The sequence below is a fragment of the Scyliorhinus canicula genome, chromosome 6 (genome assembly GCF_902713615.1).
Source record: "Scyliorhinus canicula chromosome 6, sScyCan1.1, whole genome shotgun sequence".
Classification (NCBI taxonomy): domain Eukaryota; kingdom Metazoa; phylum Chordata; class Chondrichthyes; order Carcharhiniformes; family Scyliorhinidae; genus Scyliorhinus; species Scyliorhinus canicula.
This window is the reverse complement of record NC_052151.1, coordinates 94,515,743-94,538,538: the sequence shown is the minus strand read 5'-3', so window position 1 is coordinate 94,538,538 and position 22,796 is coordinate 94,515,743. Positions and strand designations below refer to the sequence as shown.

The following is a 22,796-nucleotide window of genomic DNA, read 5'->3' as shown; positions in this document are numbered from 1 at the left end:
CAGTCTCTCTCTAGCTACTCCTCAACTGACCATTTAACTTAGTGCCAGAGATTATTACCGTAGGTGTCCAATAGTGGCATTTACCCAGAGCGAAATCTCCTCCTATCAAATGTCCAGGTAGTGATTCTAGCTGCCCTAATCATGCCCCAACTTCAAATCAGGGCTCAAATATTGGAATAGGCGATAGTATCACTTAGTTCCTTTGGCAAATCTGGGTTTTAAAATTCTATTGTACAATAGTAATGCATAACTGGTCAGTGTGTTTATAGAGAATTCTTTTGAATCCAAATTTAAGAAGTCTTAATTGATTTATTTTAGCCCAGCTCAAATGATTGGGCTAACAAATTAGTTTAATGCACGTGTATTTATCTGCTAATGTTGCAACACATAATTTCAAAGATCTGCTACTTATATTGTGCAAACTTACTGACGCATAGGTGCTCTAAGTGGTTGAAATGAGAAATAAGTTACATTTTGACCATATTTCATTCTATAGCGTGAAGTATTTAACAGCTTTTATGTCTTTTTCTCAGGTAGTTTGATTCACGTGTTTGATTCTGGTCATTTTTGATCAGGTCTGTGTGGTTAGATCTCTGATTAGCTTGACATTCAAATTCAGAATCTGCCGTTACATCAATCAACATGGAAGGCTGGCCGACAGTGGCAATCTCAGAGCTTGTTTTCCTATTGATAACTGGACACACAAACTGTCCTTTCTGTTTGAAATGTTCTCTTGCATGTGACAAGTAATTTGACTCCCTGTTACTTTCTTTCTTGAAGCAAATTATATGGCAGGCTGGGAAGAAATGACAACATAAAATGCTGTAGATTGATGCTAAAATTGCAATTGATTCAGTTACTGGGAAATATTTGTTGCTAACTTCCAAGTTAATATACACGACAGCAAAAGAAATCCAGACAATCAAATAAACAAGCATGCTAAATGTGATAAATTTTGCCTCGTTAAACCTTTCTGGAGCCTTTCTTCCTTTAAAAGCAAAGATGAAGCAGACACATGCGAGAAAAGCAATGTATCCCAACATCACAGCAAATGCGACATAGGAACCTTCATTACAGGACAACAAAATAATTTGGGGGATGTTTCTATTTTGCGAAGCTTTTGGAATATTAAAAGCTAGCCACATTGAGCAAATGGCCACTTGAATCCCTGTGGTAACAATTATAATGGGCACTGGTTTATAGGCACTCTTCAATCTTCTGTGGATAGTTGGATTAAAACTAAAAGCAAGAATAATCCTAAAAGATTTGACCAAAATACAGGAAACGCAAAGTGTAAAGCTTATACCAAACAATGGTTGCCGTATTATACAAACCCAATTAAACGGCTCTCCAATAAACAAAATGGCACTGACAAGACCTAGTACAAGTGAGGGCAGCATTATGTAACACATCCAACCTCCAGCAGCTTTCACAGCCGGGGTACCCAGATATTTCGTGAACAATGTGATTATCATACATATGATGAGTAATCCTAAAAGAGCAAATATAATTAACACAACAGAAATTGCATCTCGCCATCGAAGAAACTCTACAGTTTTATTCTTGCATATTGAACTTCCAACCTCAGACCATTGATCTTCTGAGCACTTCTCACACTTATTGGAATCTGTAGGGAAAAAAATATTATAAAACAGCATAGAAGATGTGAAGTGAAATTCTGAAACTAAATATTTTGACATAATGAAGTTAAATTAATGTTATGAGTTTGTGTTACCAGCCTCACTGGAAGTGCTTCTTCAGAATTTGAGTACATTCTGAAATCCCAGAAATGCATGACCATAAGACGTAGGAGCAAATATAGGCCACTCAGCCCATCGAGCCTGCTCTGCCATTCAATGAGATCTTCGCTAATCTGATATAATCCTCAACTCCACTTTCCTGCCTTATCCCCATAACTTTTGATTCCATTACTGATCAAAAGGTGATCCCTTACTCTGAGATTATGCCCTCTAGTCCTAGACTCTCCCACAAGAGGAAACATCCTCTTATCATCAACCCTGTCAATCCTATATGTCTCAATAAGGTCACCAACTATTGTTCTAAACTCCAATGAGCACAGGCCCAATCCACTCAAACTCTCCTCATAAGAAAATCCCTCCATACCCAGAATCAACCAAGAACACCTTCTCTGGACTGCCTCCAATGCCAATATATATCTTTCCTTACATAACGGGACCAAAACTGTTCATAGCATTCCAGGTATGGTTTAATTAGCACCTTGTTTAGTTTTAGCAAGACTTCCCTATCTTTATACTCCATTCCCTTTGAGGTAAAGAGCCAACATACCTGCTGAACTTGCAAGCAAGCTTTTCATGATTTATGCACGAGACCCCCAAGTCCTTCTCTGCTGCATTGTTCTGCAGTGTTTCTTCATTTAAATAATATTTAGCGCCTTTATTCTTCCTACCAAAGTGCATGACTTCACATTTTCTGACATTATATTCCACCTGCCAAGTTTTTGCCCACTCACCTAACCTGCCTGTATCCCTTTGTAGACTCTTTGTGTCATCCTCACCACTTGCCTTCCCACCTCTTTTGTGTCATCAGCAAACTTAGCAATACTACATTCACTAACTGTGGGCCCAGAACAGATCCCTGTTACACTCCACTATTTATAGCTTGAATCTCTAGCAGCTTCTGCACAGAGAGCTAATAAACTCTAAAATTATTTAATGACACATAAAGCAATGAAGGATATATATTTAAGGGCAGTACAGGGTGCATTCACAAATCCTGCAGTTCCTGTAAGAACTGCTGTTAAAGGGAGCTTGGAACAAATCAAGGGATGCATCACTGTCGATCTGACATTCCAACACTACTCTGTTAGAGTACAGGGTCAGGTTCCCCTTAACTGTTGTTAAATCTGACCCACAGTCATCAATCAATTTTCTAAATTTTGGCACATATCAAAGACATGGGTTACACTTTAATTGAATCTCTCTGCTCTTGGTAGTTATGGTACTCGAGAAAGAACAGAAACATCTCTAATTAATACATGCCACAGAAATAGATATAAATATCTTGCATTTAGCATTAATTTTCCAATATACCTTAATCACACCCTTTCTGCTGTTCCACATACATTTTGGCTGCCATTTTATATTTGGAAAACAGGAGCAAGCTATGGTTGGGATTTTATGGTGATGTGGACTTAAGATCTCGCGAGAGGCCAGAAAAGAGATTCTCGCTGGCGAGATCTCATGATGTTATCGTCATCGCGTGATGTAACATGGTCCTCGTGTGGGAAGGTCAAGAACCTCATATCATTAGTGGGTCCCGCTGTAACCTCCCCCCTCATCACAACTTCCAACTTGGTCAGTTGCAAGAGGGTTTTAAAAACGTGAACCTCAACTCAAAGGTAGAGTTTGGAGGTGAGTACGCCGGTCGACCTTGGCCACCAAGAAGTCCATGGGGAGAGAGGGCACTAGAAAGCTCAGGGTGCAGAGCCAGCTAAGAGAGTTGTACTGTGGGGGGGACAGGCTAGCACAGGGCATCAGTGTTCTGGAGGCTGGAGAGGCCAGCCCCAGGACGGGGTACCGGGTTTTGTGGGACTGCCCTGGGAATGCCCAGGCAGCTGGGCAGGTCTTGGTGGATGGTTGTCCACAATACAAGGCTTTCATAGATTTCATAGAATTCAGTGCAGAAGGAGGCCACTTGGTCCATCGAGTCCACACCGGCCCCTGGAAAGAGCACCCCACCCAAGCCCACACTTCCACCCCATACCTGCAATCCAGTAACCCCACACAACATTTTTTGGACACTAAGGGCAATTTAGCATGGCCAATCCACCTACCCTGCACATCTTTGGACTGTGGGAGGAAACCAGAGCACCCGGAGGAAACCAACGCACACACGGGGAGAACGTGCAGACTCCGCACAGACAGTGTCCCAGCCGGGAATGCAGACTGGGACACTGGAGCAGTTAAGCAACAGTGCTAACCACTGTGCTACCATGCCGCCCTCTTGGTTCCACAGCTTTGGGGTGGAAGGGGGAGCCGCTGGTGATTAAATCTGACCGTGTTAACTTTAATCTGGTGCCATGGAAGAAATAAACTTCCTCTCACCTGTTATACCAGGATGATTTTATTGAATTCAAATTTGACCATCTATCATGGTGGGATTCAAGCCTGGAAACCCAGAATATTGCTCTAGGTCAGTGAACTACCAGCCCAGTAACCATACCATTAGGCAAACCCACTAGGCAATTAACATTCCTTATTTTTGTTAGATGTGACAATGATGTATCACTTAGTTCTGATGTATGCTTGTGCTACAGATTACTGCTCATGAGTTAACCCTTTGGATTCCCCATTCAGTTAACCCCAAGGCTTCACTTCAGCATTTGCTGAGAGGGCGAGCAGATGTACTGCATCCAAGACAGGGGAGAACGTTTGTAGAGCTCATCAGGTTAGCCAGCCAGCTCCAACATGGGCTGTTGCAGTGGGGCCTCACAGGCAATCCCACCACCCCTGCACCACCCCACCACCCAATGAGAGTTCAGTGTGTTGACTAGCACAGCAGTCACTGAGCATCGGTAGGATGTTCCTGGGGTTGGATGGGCAATGCGTCAGGGCATGGACAGGACTCCTCAATGTTCATTCTTTCTTGTCCTTCATAATCCTTCTTGCCATGAGGCAAGCGAGACAATGACTGTGTCACCATACAGCTCCCCAAGTTCGGGGAGGATATGGTGTGAGGTGCTCCAGAGGGTGAACGCCTCCACCTTGTGTGCGAGGTTGGGGCTGATACAGCTGAAGGTGGTATATAGAACACACCTTGAAAGGGTGTGGATGAGCTGGCTGTTTAAGGGGGTAGAAGATGTGTGTGAATGTTGGGTGGAGGGGGGGCGCTGCAAGCCACGTTCATATGTTTTGGTCCTGTCCAAAGCTGGAGGATTACTGGAAGAAGGTTTTTAGGGTAATTTTTAAAGTGGTGCACATGAGACTGGAACCGGGCCCTCGGGAGGCCATATTTGGGGTGTCGGACCAGTCGGGGTTGGAAACAGGTGCGGAGGCTGATGTAGCCTTCGGCTGGTTGATCGCCCGAAGGTGGATCCTGTTGGGATGGAGATCAACCTCTCCACCCTGAGCCCTGGCGTGCGGGGGGACCTGCTGGAATTCTTGACACTTGAGAAGGTCAAATCTGAACTGAGGGGAAGGATGGAGGGGTTCTACAAGTCATGAGCATTATTCATTATCCACTTTCAAGAATTGGTTTACATCGAATATTAAGAGGGGGGGGGGACTGGGAGGGTTGGGAGAAGGGGGACTGTATGTGTTAATGGTGACTATGGGTGATTCCTGATTTCTTTTTGTCATTTGTTTATGTGAACATGCGGGCTGCTGCTTGGCAGCTTGGTGGGAGGATGGGATCATTGTTATTGATATGGGGATTGACATTGCATTCGTTACTGATTAGTGTTTATGGTTGGGTGTAAATTTGGGAGAAAATGTGAAACAGGAGGAGAATAAACATATATTTTTTAAAAACATACAGCTCCCCAGAGGAAGGTGTGGGAAAGGCCAGAGGCTGGGCTTGAAGACAACATCATCGGCACCAGGTTTACAGACGGAACGCAGCACAGTGGTTAGCAGCTTCACAGTGTCAGGGTACCAGGTTCGATTCCCGGCTTGGGTCACTGTCTGTGCACAGTCTGTACGTTCTCCCCATGGCTGCATGGGTTTCCTCTGGGTGCTCCGGTTTCCTCCCAAAAGTCCCAAAAGACGTGCTTGTTAGGAGAATTGGACGTTCTGAATTCTTCCTCTGCGTGCCTGAACAGGTGCCGGAATGTGGCGACTAGGGGATTTTCACAGTAACTTCATTGCAGTGTTAACGTAAGCCTACTTCTGACAATAATAAACATTTAAAAAAATTTAAGAACTTAAATGGATGCAAACCAGTGTAGGAGGAGACTCTGAATGTCACATTTGCCAGTTTCTCCAAGAGTTAGCCAGCCACTGCCAGGAACCTGGAGATCACAGCCACCCTAAATCTGAGCCAGTGGCTCCTTTCAGTTCTTCACCTTTGTGGCATCAGGGAGGTCATGGATGTACTGTTCACAACATCAATTTTGACCAGGACCAGTCTAGCCAGATGTAAGAGCCGCAGAGATGGCTTCCCACAAGGACAGGGAGCCTTTGATTACATGCATATGTCACTCCATTCCTCATAGCGGTAAGCATGTCTCTTCTTGAACTGCAAGGGCGTCCACTCCCTGAATTTCTAGAGCATTTACGACCATGCAAAGTGCTACCTGCAGGTGTGTGAGACCACAGAGTGCAGCAGAGACCCGCTATAATGAGGCTCATGCTGCTACTTGCATTTTGATGATCAGGATCCTGAAGTTACGGTTCTGTTGCATTAACCGGTCAGGTGGATCCCTCCAATATAGCCCCCAGAAGGTTTTGTGCATTCTGATTGTGTTCTGTGCTCCCCACAACCTGGTGCTGCAGGGTGAGGAGCTGGCAGAGGAGGAGGCGAATGTGTGACACATCATCTATGATGATGAGGATATTGAGGAGGGCACCAACGGGGATTCCCTGAAGGAGGCAGATGAAGACTGTCATGTGACGGCGAGTGCCCAATTGGGGTGGAGAGCTCAGGACACCCTCAGAGCCTCCCGCTTCATAGGTGACCAGGCCTAGTTTGGACACGGAAGTCCCATCATGGGAGAGGGCCTTTCCTCACTGATTGGTGGCAGAGCTAACTCAACCCTGAAATTGCTCCTGTCGTGGGAAGGGAGAGCTTTCTCCAGTCTAAACAGTGCAGGAAGATGATGGCTTGCAGTGAGGACAGCTAAGTTCCCCTGAGATAGCTGCTGTGAATGTCTGACTCCTGCTTGCAGACTCCCTGTGGCCAGGGTAATATCAGGGTGATGATGCACAGACAGACTCATCTTTTCTGATGGAGTTTCCTCCTTAATCAGTTGTGTCCCTCAGTATCTGTGCCACTGTTACTGGAGGAACGGCTTCACAAAGGTCCAGCCATTGGGTTCCTTGTGAGATTAGATTTTCCCAATGACTAGATTGAGTGGTGGGCTTGACATTTGAGGGGGATGGGGGGCTCCTCATTGCCAGTGTGAGACTGGCATGTTATGACTGTGTCCTGTCAGCGTGAGGGAAACCAACCAATGATCTGGCATTCTCACAGCTTCCAGATGGAGGAGGGGCCACATTTCAGCATCCAGCATTACCGTGTTAGATACACACCGCTATGTCTGCAGCAGATTAGAGAGCTATGCAATGAGAGCAGGGAGGCACTAAAAGGGAACGAGAACTTAGGTTTAATACATTACAGAGGAGTTTACATAATTACATAAATGTTCACTATGTACAAGTGGCTAACAGCATCCATGCCCACACTGTACAACTGTAACTTCTTAACCTTCCTAACCCTGCTGCTACATCGTGGTGTATTCCTAGGATCCACAGCTGAGACAGAGGTGGCCTGCTATCTGTATGCCCTGTTGGGGGCATGCCCTCTGGGGGCTGCCCTCTGGACGGCCAGGTCCTGAAGGGCCGGCCTGCTTGCGAGTTGCACAGGTGGTGCCACCCTCTTTGGCCAGCGAGGCTGGAGGTGTATTGGTCATAGGAAGAGGGGAGTCAGATGGGCTGGACAGCCCCAAGATCTCCTGGGTAGAAAGACCCGGGCTGCTCCTCCTCCCCATGGATGTTCTGGGGGCTCCTGTTTCTTCCTTGGGACAGAGGAGCAGCTGGAGTGATATTCAGAAGCGCCGCCCTCCTCTGGTGCTGGCACTCTTGGATGCACACAAGTGCCTTCTTCATGCAGTTCATACCCTGAAGTGTGGCATTCATAGATTGAACTATGCAATGGATATCCCCCGTCATGGAGTAAATGGGGTGCACCAAGGTCTCCACTGCAGCCTCCTTCCTTGCAGTAGGGCCCTGGTTGCCTCAGATTGTTGGCAGGATCTCCTTGGACAGAGGACTCCTCCAGTTGGCCTCTCAATCTGAGGAGTGAAGCTGACATCCCTTCCTGATATTCCGACTTTGATTCGGTGGCTCCTCAGCTGAGGGACGACCCAGGAGAGAAGCACATCATCTGACTGGGGCTCCGCAGATTCCTGGCCTCCTGCAGTCCTCCATGTGCCAGATCCCTGGGATAGACCTGTCTCAGTCTACTGTGGATGATCAGAAGTGCTCAACAGTTACTGTGCGTCTCTGGACTGGTGAAGGGTGTGAGTGACAGGTGTGACACCTCTTCCATCGGGATGTCTGAAAAGATGTCGGAGCTGCTCTCCAAAGCTGCTCCACTGGTTTTCTTGCAAGGGAATGGAGATTGCATTAATACCTGGCAGGGGCATAAGGATAGGAGTAATAGAACTCGTGTAAGGCTGACGAGATGGATGATTGTGTTGTGGGTCCTCAATGTTTTCTCTTGCGCCCACCTTGGCCTCAGCTCAGGAGTGAGAATCTAACACCTCAACAAGCTGGAAGGCTTTCTCTTCAAAAGGCAAGAGGATTTTCAGTTCGGGCATCCCTCTGCCTGTCTGTGCTCGCTTCATTTTTTATTGTGAGCAGGCTTGTCCTGCAAGGAGACAGATGGGGAGAGTGTAAACAGGCTGGATCAAATGATAAGGATGCCTGGCATGTGTGATTGGTGAGTGGGAGCATGGATATGGTGAGGAGAGGAACTACAGGGAAGATGAGGAAGAGCATAGGAGGGTGACTGGCATAGCCCTGTAGGGTGGCAGAGAGTTAGCTCTCAGTGAATGCGTGCTAGAGTGTGAGTGGGTGAGTGGTGACAGACAAGATGAGTGACTCACCCTGGTTGAATGGGAGGTCACTCATCCTCTTCCTGCACTGGTTGTCCGCCCTGCAATGCAGGGAGCTGGCATTTAACAGCAGTGCCGCCACCTCCAAGGCGGGGTCTGGTTGGTCACCTTTCTGGGGGGCATGTCCTGCCTCTCCTCCACTTCATCCAGCTTTCTGTACAGTGCTCGCTCAGAAAACCTTGGGGCGGCCTACCTAGCAGTGAATCTCTTGACTGGATTTGGAATAACTGCGAGGGGAGGCGTTTGAATGGAGCGTCCCCCCTGATTGAAGTGCTCAACTGATACCAGGCCAGGCGAATCAGAAGCAACCCGTCATGGGCACGGCGTGAGGTTGGTGCAAAACTTTATTTTTCAAAGTGCCTAAAAATTAGGCATGCAAATTCACCAACACCAGCAATGGGCTACTCGCTACTTCACTCGCCCAAAATGACACTTGGCAGCACGGTAGCATTGTGGATAGCACAATCGCTTCACAGCTCCAGGGTCCCAGGTTCGACTCCGGCTTGGGTCACTGTCTGTGCGGAGTCTGCACATCCTCCCCGTGTGTGCGTGGGTTTCCTCCGGGTGCTCCGGTTTCCTCCCACAGTCCAAAGATGTGCAGGTTAGGTGGATTGGCCATACTAAATTGCCCTTAGTGTCCAAAATTACTCTTAGTGTTGGGTGGCGTTACTGGGTTATGGGGATAGGGTGGAGTTGTTGACCTTGGGTAGGGTGCTCTTTCCAAGAGCCGGTGCAGACTCGATGGGCTGAATGGCCTCCTTCTGCACTGTAAATTCTATGATAATAAATGAGAAAGTCCAGCCCCATATTAACAGGTAAAGGAAAATGCCGATGACAAATTGATACATAAAAACAATTTGCAAATTATTTCAAATGGGGAGGCAATGGAATGATGACATTATCCAGAAACCCAGAGTAATGCTCTGGGAACCTGGGTTCAAATCCCAAAATGGCAGATGTTGAAACTTGAATTCAACAAAAAGAAATCTGGAATAAAAAATCTAATGATGACCTTAAAATCATTGCCGAATGTCACAGAAACCCACATTTTAGGGAAGGAAATCTGCCATCTTTACCTTGTCTGGCCTATGTGTGACTCCAGATCAAGAGCAATGTGTTTTACTCTTAAATGCCCTCTGATATGGCCGGGCAACCCACTCAGTTCAGGGCAATTAGGGATGGGCAACAAATACTGGCCCAGCCAGTGACACCCACATGGCGCCGGCGAGCTGAGTTCATCAGCAGGACTGGCTTCTCACTGATCGGAGCACCATTTTGAAAGGCACCGATCTCTACATCCCTCCCCCCTTTTCCAGGAGCCACCCCCCTTCACCCACCCAAACCTTTCTGTGGCCCGTTCAAACCCTACCTTACCACCCCTTTCATAGGAATACCCCACCCCCTTCCCCCAGCTCCCCCCCAGGCCCTGATTCTTGGCAGTGCCAACATGGCACATTGGCAGCGCCAACCAGGCACCCTGGAAGTTCCAGGTTGGCACTGCCATGGTCCCTGGGTGGCACTGCCAGGTTTCTCAGGTGCCGGGAGAGTGCCAGGATACGACCTTGCCTTGTCCCTGGCCACTCGGGGGGCCTCCGAGACCCTCGATTTGCTGTCGTGCTAGGTCCATGCCTGTGGAAACCAGTGCTAATTGGCGCCGTATTGTGACCTGGCAAGCGGGGCCGTCGACTCCCGGATGCCAGGTGAATGCAGCCATGGGAATATTTAAATGAGCCTAATGTTCCAGGCATAGTGAACTGGGTGACTTGTGACCTGCCCTGCGTCATGCCTGGCTCCGTGCTGGGTGCAATGCAATGGCTTAATTGTACTCAGTGTTTCCGGTCGATGACATTTTAATCAGAAATGGAAAAGGTTTGAGATGTGACGAGTTTAAAGCAAGTGTGGAGGCAGAAGAAAGGGAAGGGGAAGGGAGAGAACAAAAGGGAAGGTCTGTGACAAGGCAAAAGGTGATGGGAATGGGAAACGTAAAGCAACAAACGATGGGTTTCATGGAGACCTAAATTGGAATGTAAAATTATTCCCAACAGCCAAAATCTAAAAACAAAACCCAAAAATCACAAAATTAAATGGAGACAGAGGTTCTTTTCTGAAATTGTTGAACTCAATGTTGAATTTAAATTAATTTGAACTCTTTTTTGAAAATCCTTTAAACACCCCCTTAAGTTGCCTCTAAGGTCATGGTGAGAAATTTTGTAGCAGGATGAAAAGCACTGTTTAAAAAAAGTCAAACTCATCCGTGCAATAAAATTTTCTCTCCCTCACTGAGACACTTGTGAATTTGCAAATTGTTGACTGAAAGCCTCAACAAAGAGGCAGATGATAGCTCTCAGCAGGCTTCTATGCCTATAATATTTGGATTTCTTTGAAGAAAGAAGGCCCATTCACAGACCATGCAAGGCCTTGCTGCTTTTAAGCCTCGCCCTATTTTTTTCAGAATCAATGAAAAGATGAATTCACTATATCTTTGAAATCTCTTACGGACTTCTTTCCATATCCTTTTAGTGCAGCGTGCTCTGCTCCAACACTTCTACACCCCCAGTGTTCCTTCTTAAAACTGTATAACCTCTGGTTCACTGGCCAAGTGAGATCTGAAAGTTTGTGTATATATCATAAAAGTAATGGATATCGCTGACGCTAATAATTTAAAAACTGAACTTTACCTTTGGAGTTCACATAATAATCGCTTATTGTCACAAGTAGGCTTCAATAAAGTTACTGTGAAAAGCCCCTAGTCGCCACATTCCGGTGCCTGTTGGGGGAGGCTGGTAGGGGAATTGAACCCGCACTGCCTGCCTTGTTCTGAATTACAAGCCAGCTATTTAGCCCACTGTGCTACATTACAATCCAACCACTCAATATTTTGCTCTCATGATTTATAGCTATTTTGCCACCATGATTGGTGTTAGACGTATTAAATGCTGTGGTATGAAGAGGCAAAAGTTCTGCTCCTTTTTCACCAACACACTTTTATTTGTTGCAAATGACTCTGCAGAAAACTCTACACATCACCAGATCCAGAGGCCACCTGAAGCCTCTTTACACACCAGTGTCAATCATTGAACACTTAACATAAATGAGACAATCATTGAACACTTAACATAAATGAGACAACTAATTGCAATGTCTCTTAACCCATTACTTAACAATTGGATTATAGCATTGAGATTGGTACCAGGTATTAAATATCAGAAATAACCTCAGAAACTGAAAGTCCAATCTCATGTTCAGTCCATAGTTTCTATATATCTTCATACGTGGAATGAATTCTGCTGGATTTTCTCCCTAACATCTCACGTTTGATACTTACTATTTTTTTCAGAGTAATATCCCGCTGCACAGGTGTCACAATCAAAACAACAGGTGTTTTCAGATAATGCAGTCTTCATTTCTCCAGGCCAGCAGGTTCGTGAGCAATTAGAGAATAAAACCTGTAAGAAACACGGTAAGAAAACACATGAGTTACTGAAAACTGTGTTGACAGTGTGTCTCTTTAAGCTGCTGCCTCAGGCTGACACTACAACCATTCTAGAAAAAAGAAGACTAAATGCAGGACTAGCAAAGGTACTGAAAAATAAAATAGTAAATGGTTTTGGTGCAGAGAGATAGGGGGAGGCATGTTAATGCAGCGGATGGGGAAAGTTTCATTTCAATTGTGGCACCAGCTTTATATCTCCCTCAGCAAATAGAATGAGAAGCTTTAATAGTCATCGTCCGGAATTCTCCGGCCGCTCCGAATCAATTTTCCTGTCGACAGGACAGCCCTGCCAACGGGTTTCCCGGCGGCGTGTGCTGGGTACGATGGGAAATCCCATTAACAATCAGAGGGAAGATAGAATTCCGTAGCCAGCCGAGAAACACGCGGCTGACGGACTGAACAATGCTCCCCATCAAGTCTATGGAAAACAAGTTCAACCAAGCTTGTAGCATCAGCCCATAGCAACATCCGTCGTGCAATTCAGGACAAACTAACAAGATTGACTGGGCTTTTTGTGTTGGTAATAACAGTGAAACTCAGTATTTGTCTCATTAATCCTGTGAAACTGACAGCAAATCTGGAGACCGCATGTGAGCAGTTAAACACAGAGGTCTAGAAGTTGCTGTCCTTGATTCTGAGCTCCCCTATGAATGCACTGGTTAAGCCCCCACAGCCGGCAATCAAGTACAATCTGAATAGAATTTTCCATTTCGTACCATTAGCGTCGATGTAAATCATTTCAAAAAAGTTTCACTTTGTTGGATAAGATGTAACCAGGTTTAAAACAGTGCACTAACTTCATAATTACTGCTGAAAGTGGGAGGAAACCAGAGCACCCGGAGGAACCCATGCAGACATGGGGAGCATAAACTCCATACAGAAACCGGGCGCTCTGGTTTTCTCCCACAGTTCAATGATGTGCAGGTTGATCATAGATTGACCATGCTAAATTGCCCCTTAGTGTCCCAAAGGTTAGGTGGGGTTACTGGGTTACGGAGATAGGGTGGAGGCGTGGGCCCAATTAGTGTGTGCTTTCCAAGGGCCAGTGCAGACTGGATGGGCCGAATGGCTGCCTTCTGCACTGTAAATTCTATGATTCTGTGCCACCCGATTTTTTTTTAAAGATATTTAAAATTTTGTTTTTCTCACCAAACCGCCACACTGTATTCAAAGTTGCATCCATCTTCAACAAAATAGTATCCATCCATCTCCCTAGACATTCAATGGGATTACCATCACTGAATCCCCTACTATCAACATCCTGGGGCTTACCATTGACCAGAAATGGAATTGGACAAGTCATATAAATACTGTGGCTACAAGAGCAGGTTAGAGGCTGGAAATTCTGTAGAAAATAACTCAATCCCTGACCCCCCCCCCCCCTCCCCCCAGCCCCCCACCCCGCCCAAAGCATGTCCACCATCTACAAGGCACAGGTGTGATGGAATACTCTTCACTTATTTGGATGCATACAGCTGCAACAACATTAAAAAAAACCGACACCATCCAGGACAAAGCCGAGGTGGAGATGGTTAGCAGTTTTAAATTCCTAGGGTGCAAATCTCCAAAAATCTGTCCTGGTCCACCCACGTTGACGCTACCACCACAAAATCACAACAGCACCTATACTTCCTCAGGAAACTAAGGAAATTCAACATGTCCACATTAACTCGTATCAACTTTTACAGATGCACCATAGAAAGCATCCTATCAGGCTGCGTCACCGCCTGGTATGGCAACTGCTCGGCCCAGGACCGCAAGGAACTTCAGAGAGTTGTGAACACAGTCCAGTCCATCACGTGAACCTACCTCCCATCCATTGACTCCATCTACACCTCCTGCTGCCTGGGGAAAGTGGGTAGCATAATCAAAGACCCCTCCCACCTGGCTTACTCACTCTTCCAACTTTTTCCATAGGGCAGGAGATACAGAAGTCTGGGAACCCGCTGTTATCAGACTCCTAAATGACCCTCTGATGGACTGACCTCATTAACACTGCACCCCTGTATGCTTCATCCAATGTAGGTGCTACAATGTAGGTATACATTGTATATCTTGTGTTACCCTATTATGTCTTTTCTTTTATTCCCTTTTTCCATGTACTTAATGATCTGTTGAGCTTCTCGCAGAAAAATACCTTTCACTGTACCTCGGTACATGTTACAATAAACAAATCCAATCCAATCCAACCCAAAGCAGTCTGTTTGATTGATATCCCATCCACCACCTTCAACATCCACTCCCTGCATCACTGACGCACAGTGACTGCAGATACACTACACGATGCACTGCAGGTACTCACCAAGGCTCCTTCAACAGCACCTTTCAAACCCACAACCACAACCACCTAGAAGAGCAAGGACAGCCGATGTATGGGGGACACTCCCACATTCACGTTCCCAACTGCACTCACTTTTACTAAATAAAAGTTGCTGCCATCAGAACCTGCATGGGTCTTATCCAGACCTGTCAATTTGTGGAGTATTTGGAACACACTCTCTTCCATTCCCACTAAGGCCTCCTCCTTCACCTCTTTCTCCTGTACATTAATGACTGTTTTAGTGCCTTTCCTGTTCTTATCCTCAACTGGAAAATGTCAGCTTTGTCCCCAATTTCAACTCTTCCCTTGCCATGACATGGTTTATCTCCAACTCTCCTTTCCTTCCACCATTCTCTGTTTTCCTTCCTGGAATAGGCTTTTGACTAGTATTCACTATAAACCCACTGGCATGCACAGCTACCTTGTCTATACTTCCTCACATCTTGCTTCTTGTAAGGAATCCATTCAATTCTCCCAGCTTCTCTGTTTCATTACATCTGTTCTGGCAATGCAAATGTCCTACTACCTCTTCTGATAAGTCTTCCTTTCTCCTCCACCAATCAATCCCCTCCTCCCCACCATTGCTGACAGGGTTTTACCTATTTCTGTACCATTTCACACACATATGCTCTCACCCCTTACCCACCTTCCCAGAACTATAATAAGATGCCAATTCTCCTCGCCTTCCACCCACAGCCTCCTTATTCAATAGGTCATCCTCCACTTTTTTCATCACTTTGAGTGTGATGCTACACTGCCACCAAATACACCTTGTCTTCTTCCAATATTCTGAAGGGACCGTTTGCTTTGTAATACCCTGGTCATCCCCAACATACCCTCCCCTTGGTTGATTCTCTCATCCCTGATATTATACTCTGAAATCCAAATACAGATTATTAGATATTTTTAAAAATGTGTATAGATAAAAAATATTGAAAACAACCACACCCATTTCTGAATTATTTTGAATTGATCACCTTTGCCGTGTTACTGAAGTTATTGCTGATGCTTATCAATCGATTCATCACATTGTAGTCACCGACTTTGACATACTGTATTGCACCATTCACCATTTTCCATGTGATTATGTCATATCCATTTGAGGAATCTCCTGATTTGTCAAATTCAAATTTCCCATCTCCTGTCATAAAGCTCATGCTCTTCAACTCATTTAACAACTGAAAATAGAACATTCTTCAGTTATTGGAAGTTTATACAGAAATATGTTGAGCACACAAAGCAGAAATAATTTATTTTCAGAATGGGAAGGTGTGCAATAATAAATGTCTTCAGGCAGCGTGAGGGTTGGGCAGCGTGAGAGAGTCTTTACAGCAATGGCATGGTGACTGAGGGAATTGGGACTATGGCATATTAGGGTTAGGCATAATAACTGCCAAGAATTTTATTTGGTGTGGTTTTGTTTTCCTTTCTATCATTCCTTTCCTATCATTCCAGGTGCCAAAGAGGGACCTTCAGATGCCTATCACTGCCAGTGCTTCCAAAGAACAAGTACATGTGTTTCATGTGCAAGTAGACATCTGACTTTGGAAATGAGAGGACTGCTAAGAAACATTTCAAGGAATTATCTTTCTCCATGTGTGAGGAGATATAGTAGTAGATACAGTACGTCAAAGGTTAGTGAAACAGATGAGTGAACTTAAGGTCTTATTTTTATGGAGTATGAGGTTTTTCTCTGCAGAAGGGTGTCCCCAGCATTTCTTCCACTTTAGAATGCTGACCTTAGTGTTCCCACAGCTACGTATTATCTGCTCCTGAGCAACATGGATGCTTTCAGGTAAGAAAACAGAAAAGTGTTGAGGAAGAAAAGCCAAGAAAATGAGAGAATTGTAGCTTTATTATCTGCCAAAAGAAAGGTAAACCGGTCACCCTGGTTAGTATCCATGACAAAGAGAAAAAGGTGGGGTGCCGAAACAAGTCACTGGTTTGCTAATGCTTGTTTCTTGCAGGGTGAATAAAGTTAAAATGAGCAAGAGCTCGGTTTTCTGGAGCGTGTTGAAGGTGAAGGAGAGTCGGCACTGGTAGCTTTGTCACAAATGATAGATTTGAAAGAGAGAGTGTATGGAGTAGATCAGATGCAAAAGAAAAGAATGTGAATTTGGATATGGAAAGGATTGCAGGGGTAGGATTGAGTGAGGCAATGGGTGAATTTAAAGATAAGCATGGAGCATACAAGGCTTTCTTTGGAAGAGGAAAGTAGCTGTAAAGTTCCGGATGCGTTGGAGGTTGTGAATGGTGGCGTGCTTGCAATGAAAGAATTGACAAAATCACGTCTTGGGAAGATGAAGGTATGGGAAGAACAGTGAGGGAAAATAGGCTGTTGAGACTCTGGAGATACTTGCATAATACAGAATGAACCTTGACATTTTTTTACCTGCCATGGTGGGAAATTAAAATTTAGGTCGCAATTTCTTTGAGTACAATTGAGCACTCTCTGAAGAGCATGAACTATGGCACGGATGGCTAAGTAGACCCCATAGGTAGTTGATTCAATTATTTGGTCATATGTCAGAGTTTTGTTTTGCTTTGAGTTTGAATCATTCCAAGTTGGTTCATTTGTACCACTTTTATTGATGAAACGTATGTAGTCTTTAGTAAGCTTGTTGTCATCTTGGGGATGTGTCTTCAACTTTTTTAAGTAGCCATTGAAGTTTGGAATGTTTCCACTCTTGAATGTAAAACCCAAAATAGTTCCAATTTTTTCAATATGTTTAATTCTGGCAACCTGCCTAGCATTGGACCAGGAATCACTGGCAATCCAGATCTTAGTTACATTCTGTTCAATCAATATGGTGAACAGTTTGATGATATCTGCTCGTCTTGCAAAGACGATCACGACATTTGCAGTTGATTTCATAATCTTTTCAGCTGTCGCATTGATTTTAGCGTAGCGCTGTTCATTGCCGTGAATTGGAATCAGTTCATGAAAATCAACACAAATATTCAACCTTGCTGCATGTGAGATAAAACTGTTTAGTGCAGCCCGTCCGTATGCATCTTCACTAGCAATGGCTCCAACCCAGTTCCAGTTGAAGTTCTCAAGAAGTTTAGCCATGGCATAAGTTTGATGATTGTCATTTGGAACAGTCCGTAGAAATGATCCAAACCTTGCCTTGTCACTGAGTGTTTCTGCTGATGACGCGTAACTGATCTGTTAAGAGTTCAAGAAAGAGGCAATGTTTCAAAATGGAACCATTTATTCTTTTAGAAAAAATGCATGAATTATTTTAAACAAATATTTTTTTATTAAATATTAAAAGTGTGTGGCTGTAATTTGTATTTGTTTTTCATATAATGAGGCATCGAAGATGTAAGTGAGAAATACGTTTGGATAACTCAATCCTGTTTTAGTAGCATTAAGCCAGCAGCCAAAAATGATCTATAATTCAGTTCTAATTAGCACTGAGTTCTACTCAGTCAGTTTGGACTAAAAGAAACAGTGCAATGTCACGCTAGGGTCAAATTTCAACTTAGCACCTAAAACACATAGAACATAGAAAAATACAGCACAGAACAGGCCCTTCGGCCCACGATGTTGTGCCGAACTTTTGTCCGAGATTAAGAACAAATTAATCTACACCCCATCGTTCTACCGTAATCCATGTACCTATCCAATAGCCGCTTGAAGGTCCCTAATGTATCCGACTGAACTACTTCCACAGGCAGTGCATTCCATGCCCCCACTACTCTCTGGGTAAAGAACCTACCTCTGACATCCCCCCTATATCCGCACCTGCAGCTGAATCTTGTGCTGCAGATTGGTCATAACTTCAAACTTTCCTTACCCGTTAAAATTCAAAAAACAACTTGCTGAGTGGAGAAAAAAATGATTTTCGTAACTTGAAACGTGTCTTGTACAATAACCACAGAAGAAGCTGCAGCTGGCAAACTAAATTGGCCTGTACTAAAAATATAGTTTGCTAGCATAACAAATCGCTGATGAATAAAATCCTCCATGAAAAAGATGTCAGAATAGAATGTAGTGGACATGTGTTGATGCTGTGATGCATTCTTCAGTTCATCAAACAGTTACATCTTTATTCCGCGACTACATTAATGTAATGGACCAAATATTATCAGGAGCCATCAGTAGTGAACCTATAATCCCAATTTTGCTTTGAGAGTTCCTTTTCCCAACTCTACACATTACTTGAAGGTGGTGACTCATACACACACACAAACACGCAATTTGATAAAAATGGGACCCTTGTCAGATTTTCACTTTCCTACCTGTTAAGGGAAGACAAATGATTAGGATTTACTAACAACGTTCTATTAGGGCAATTAGCACTGATTCTGAGGGATTTTGAATCAATATGGTGCAGTATAATATACTAAAGCAATAAAGGACAATTTCACAAAGGTGATATCTGTCATGTGAGAGTATCTTTAAGAAATGAGTGTTTCTCAAATAGCTACAGTGATGTCAGAGTGTGGGTGGAGATGGGCTGTCTGTCTGCTTTACTTTCGTTTTTGAGCTGGCAGCTACAGTGAGTTTTAGTTTCATTTTTGGAGCTGGATAGCTGCAGGCAAAGCAAACAGCTGTATAATGATCTCTCTCTACAAGCTACACACTGTCTTCAGCTCATTTGAGGATTTCAAAGTAATCCCAGTTTCTGTAGAGGATTTAAAGCGGCTGTCTTTCTGTAAAAAGGCTCTTTAGAACTTATGGATGTTGTTAGGAAAGTTATGAAGGGTTACTTATAGAATATTATATTGGGGATTATTGGTGTTGATATTTGTTAAGATGTTTACTGTGGGTTTATAAAGTGTTAACTGGATTCATAAATAGACATGGTTTTTTAAAAAAAGTACTTTACATCTCTGTTGCATTACACCTGTAAAGTAGGCCCGTGTGCTCCCCATAACCAAAATCTATTAAAAATGGTGGGTCCGGTAAACTCCATGATACACTTTGGGGTTCTCTAGACCCTGGCCCATAACAAATTGGGGGCTCGAGGGGGATAAAAGTCCATCTATTTGGTTGGCTTTGCAAACTTACAGACAGTGAGGGGTGAGCATATTGTGGTTGATTTTCAGATGTGATATTTCAGTTTAAGTAGGGAGTGTGTTGTGGGCAATGGCTCTTTCAGAGGCTCAGAGGTTTTTGGGGGTGGATAAGGTCACACTCAGTACCTTACAAACAGAGACTAAGAAGAGGCTTTTAGATTTGGCAAAAACATTTCAGTTAACGTTACCTGACAGCATGCAAAAAGAAGAGGTACTTATTGTGCTAGCTGAACATTTAAAATTGCCTGAGACACAATCTGACTCATTAGAACTGGCAAAAATTCAGTTACAGATTAAACAACTGGAACATGAGAAAGAATTAAAGCAGCTTGAATACAAAATGAGAGAGAAAGGGAGATACAAATCAGGGAAAAAGAAAAGGAGAGAGAAGAAAAAAAACAAAGAAAGAATAGCCCTAGCAGAACAAAGAGAAAAAGAGAGAGAAAGGGAGATACAGGTCAGGGAAAAAGAAAAGGAGAGAGAAGAAAGAAACAAAGAAAGAGAAAGGGAGGAAAGGGAAAAAGAGAGAGAGTTTGAACTTCAGAAAATGGCCATGAAACATGACAGTTAGTTAAAATTGGCGGAGGTACAGGGAAACGTACAGTTGGAGGATTGTGATAAGGATAAAGAGAAAGAGCGCCATAGTTGAAGGATTGGTGGAGATCTAGTTAAATGTGTCCAAGCATTGCCAAGGTTTGATGAGATGGAGGCAGAAGCCTTTGTCATTTCATTTCAGAAGGTGGCTAAACAAATGAAATGGCCACTAGACATGTGGGTATTACTGATTCAAACAAAGCTGGTAGGTAGGACAAGTGAAGTGTTTGCATCGCTACCAGAGAAGGTATCTGGGACACATGAGGAGGTGAAAAAATCCATCTTAGGTGCATATGAACTAGTGACTGAAGCCTACAGACAAAGGTTTAGAAATTTAAGGAAAGAACCTGGTCAAACATACATGGTGTTTGAAAGGATCAAACAGAGTAACTTTGATAGGTGGATAAGGATTTTGAAAATAGACCGAACGTATGAACATAGAACATAGAACAGTACAGCACAGAACAGGCCCTTCGGCCCTCGATGTTGTGCCGAGCAATGATCACCCTACTCAAACCCACGTAACCCGTATACCCGTAACCCAACAATCCCCCCATTAACCTTACACTACGGGCAATTTAGCATGGCCAATCCACCTAACCCGCACATCTTTGGACTGTGGGAGGAAACCGGAGCACCCGGAGGAAACCCACGCACACACAGGGAGGACGTGCAGACTCCACACAGACAGTGACCCAGCTGGGAATCGAACCTGGGACCCTGGAGCTGTGAAGCATTGATGCTAACCACCATGCTACCGTGAGGCCCCGTATGAAGCTCTCAAAGAAATTATACTTTTGGAGGAGTTTAAAAATTCAATTATGTTGTAGTGAGAACTCATGTGGAAGATCAGAAGGTTAAAACTGCAAGGTTAGCACAGAAATGGCAGTTATTTATGACTTAGTTCATAATATTTCCAACATCAGTTTCAGCCTGTGAGGGTTAGAAACTGGGGACATGAGAAATACTCAAGTAGTAAAGGTAAGGGAGATCTGATGGGACATAATAAGGAGAGTGTACCTCAGATCAAAAAATAAATCCAGGAGGCTGGAAGAGAAATGAAACGTTTCAAATGTATTCACTGCAATGAACTAGACCATGTAAAGTCACAGTGTTGGTGGTTGAAGAAAAGCACTGGGAAGGCTGATGTGGTAAAACAGGATAGGACAGTGGGGTTTGTTAAAGTGGTAAAGGAAAGCCCAAGTGAAGCGAAGGAGATGCAAAAGATTGTACAGCCTGATCAAGAGGTGATTAATAAGAAGGTGCCAGATTTCTTTGAAGAATTTACTTGTGTGGGTAAAGTTTACTCTTCTGTACCAGAAGGAGCAGGTAAAGAAGTCACAATTTTAAGAGATGCGGGAACTAGTCAATCTTTAATGGTAAGAGATTAGGGGTTATGTAGCTTCGGAAGAATATTGCCAGAAAAGGTGGTAATATATGAAATTCAGGGTGAGAAGAATAGTGTTCTTTTAGATAAGGTAAGGTTGGAAAGTCCAGTGAAGAGTGGTGAAGTGGTAGTAGGAGTAATAGAGAAATTATCTTGTCCATTAATACAGTTTATTTTGGGTAATGATATAGCTGGATCGCAGATGGGAATTATGCCTACTGTGATTGATAAGCCAGTGGAAAATCAGACAACTGAAGTGTTGAAGGACGAATATCCTGGGATTTTTCCGGATTATGTAGTCACAAGGTCGCAAAGTACAGGCTAAGACAAGAGGAGCAATCAAAGAATGAAGATGAAGTTGAAGTTCAATTATCAGAAACAATTTTTGATCAGGTGGTTGGAAACGAACAAGAACAGGTGGAGGATGAAGCGGATATTTTTAGTTCAGGAAAATTGGCGGAGTTACAACAGAAAGATGTAGAAATAAACCGGATGTATCAGAACGCATACACGGAAGAGGAATCTGAGTGTATACCAGAGTGTTATTACCGTAAAAGTGATGTCTTGATAAGAAAATGGAGACCTTTACATATGCAGGTGGATGAAAAGTGGGCAGAAGTTCGTCAAGTGGTATTTCCGGTAGGGTATAGAAAGGAGGTGTTGTGAGTTGCACATGAGGTACCAGTGGGAGGTCATTTGGGAATGAGGAAAACTCAAGCTAAAATCCAGAAACATTTTTATTGGCCTGGACTACATACAGATGTTAAATTTTGTCGAAAATGTCATACATGTCAAGTGATAGGGAAACTTCAAGCAGTGATAAAACCAGCACCCTTAAACCCATTCCAGCATTTGAAGAACCTTTTACAAGGGTCTTAATTGATTGCGTAGGACCGCTTCCTAAAACGAAAAGTGGGAATCAATATCTTTTGACTATAATGGATGTGTCTACTAGGTTTACAGAGGCCATTCCAGTATGCAATATTACAGCTAAAAAGGTTGTGGTGGAGTTACTTAAATTATTTACTGAACATGGACTACCCACAGAAATACAATCGGATCTAGGATCAAATTGTACCTCAAGGTTGTTCAAAGAAGTTATGGAAATCTTACGAATAAAATAATTTAAATCATACCATCCAGAATTGCAGCGAGTATT

The 22,796-nt window shown here is 43.9% G+C and overlaps 1 protein-coding gene across 1 annotated transcript in view; it reads right to left on the bottom strand.

The window, feature by feature from the left end:
* Nucleotides 1–458: 458 nt before the first annotated feature.
* Nucleotides 459–22,796, bottom strand: part of LOC119966820 (G-protein coupled receptor family C group 6 member A-like) — a 37,796-nt gene continuing 15,458 nt past the window's right edge. Inside the window, exons 3-6 of the mRNA XM_038798794.1 lie at nt 17,021–17,797; nt 15,606–15,806; nt 12,141–12,261; nt 459–1,627 (exon numbers count right to left, since the gene is read on the bottom strand). Coding sequence (XP_038654722.1) covers nt 507–1,627; nt 12,141–12,261; nt 15,606–15,806; nt 17,021–17,797 — 2,220 coding nt within the window. The 3' untranslated portion in view covers nt 459–506. The remainder of the gene's footprint in view (nt 1,628–12,140; nt 12,262–15,605; nt 15,807–17,020; nt 17,798–22,796) is intronic.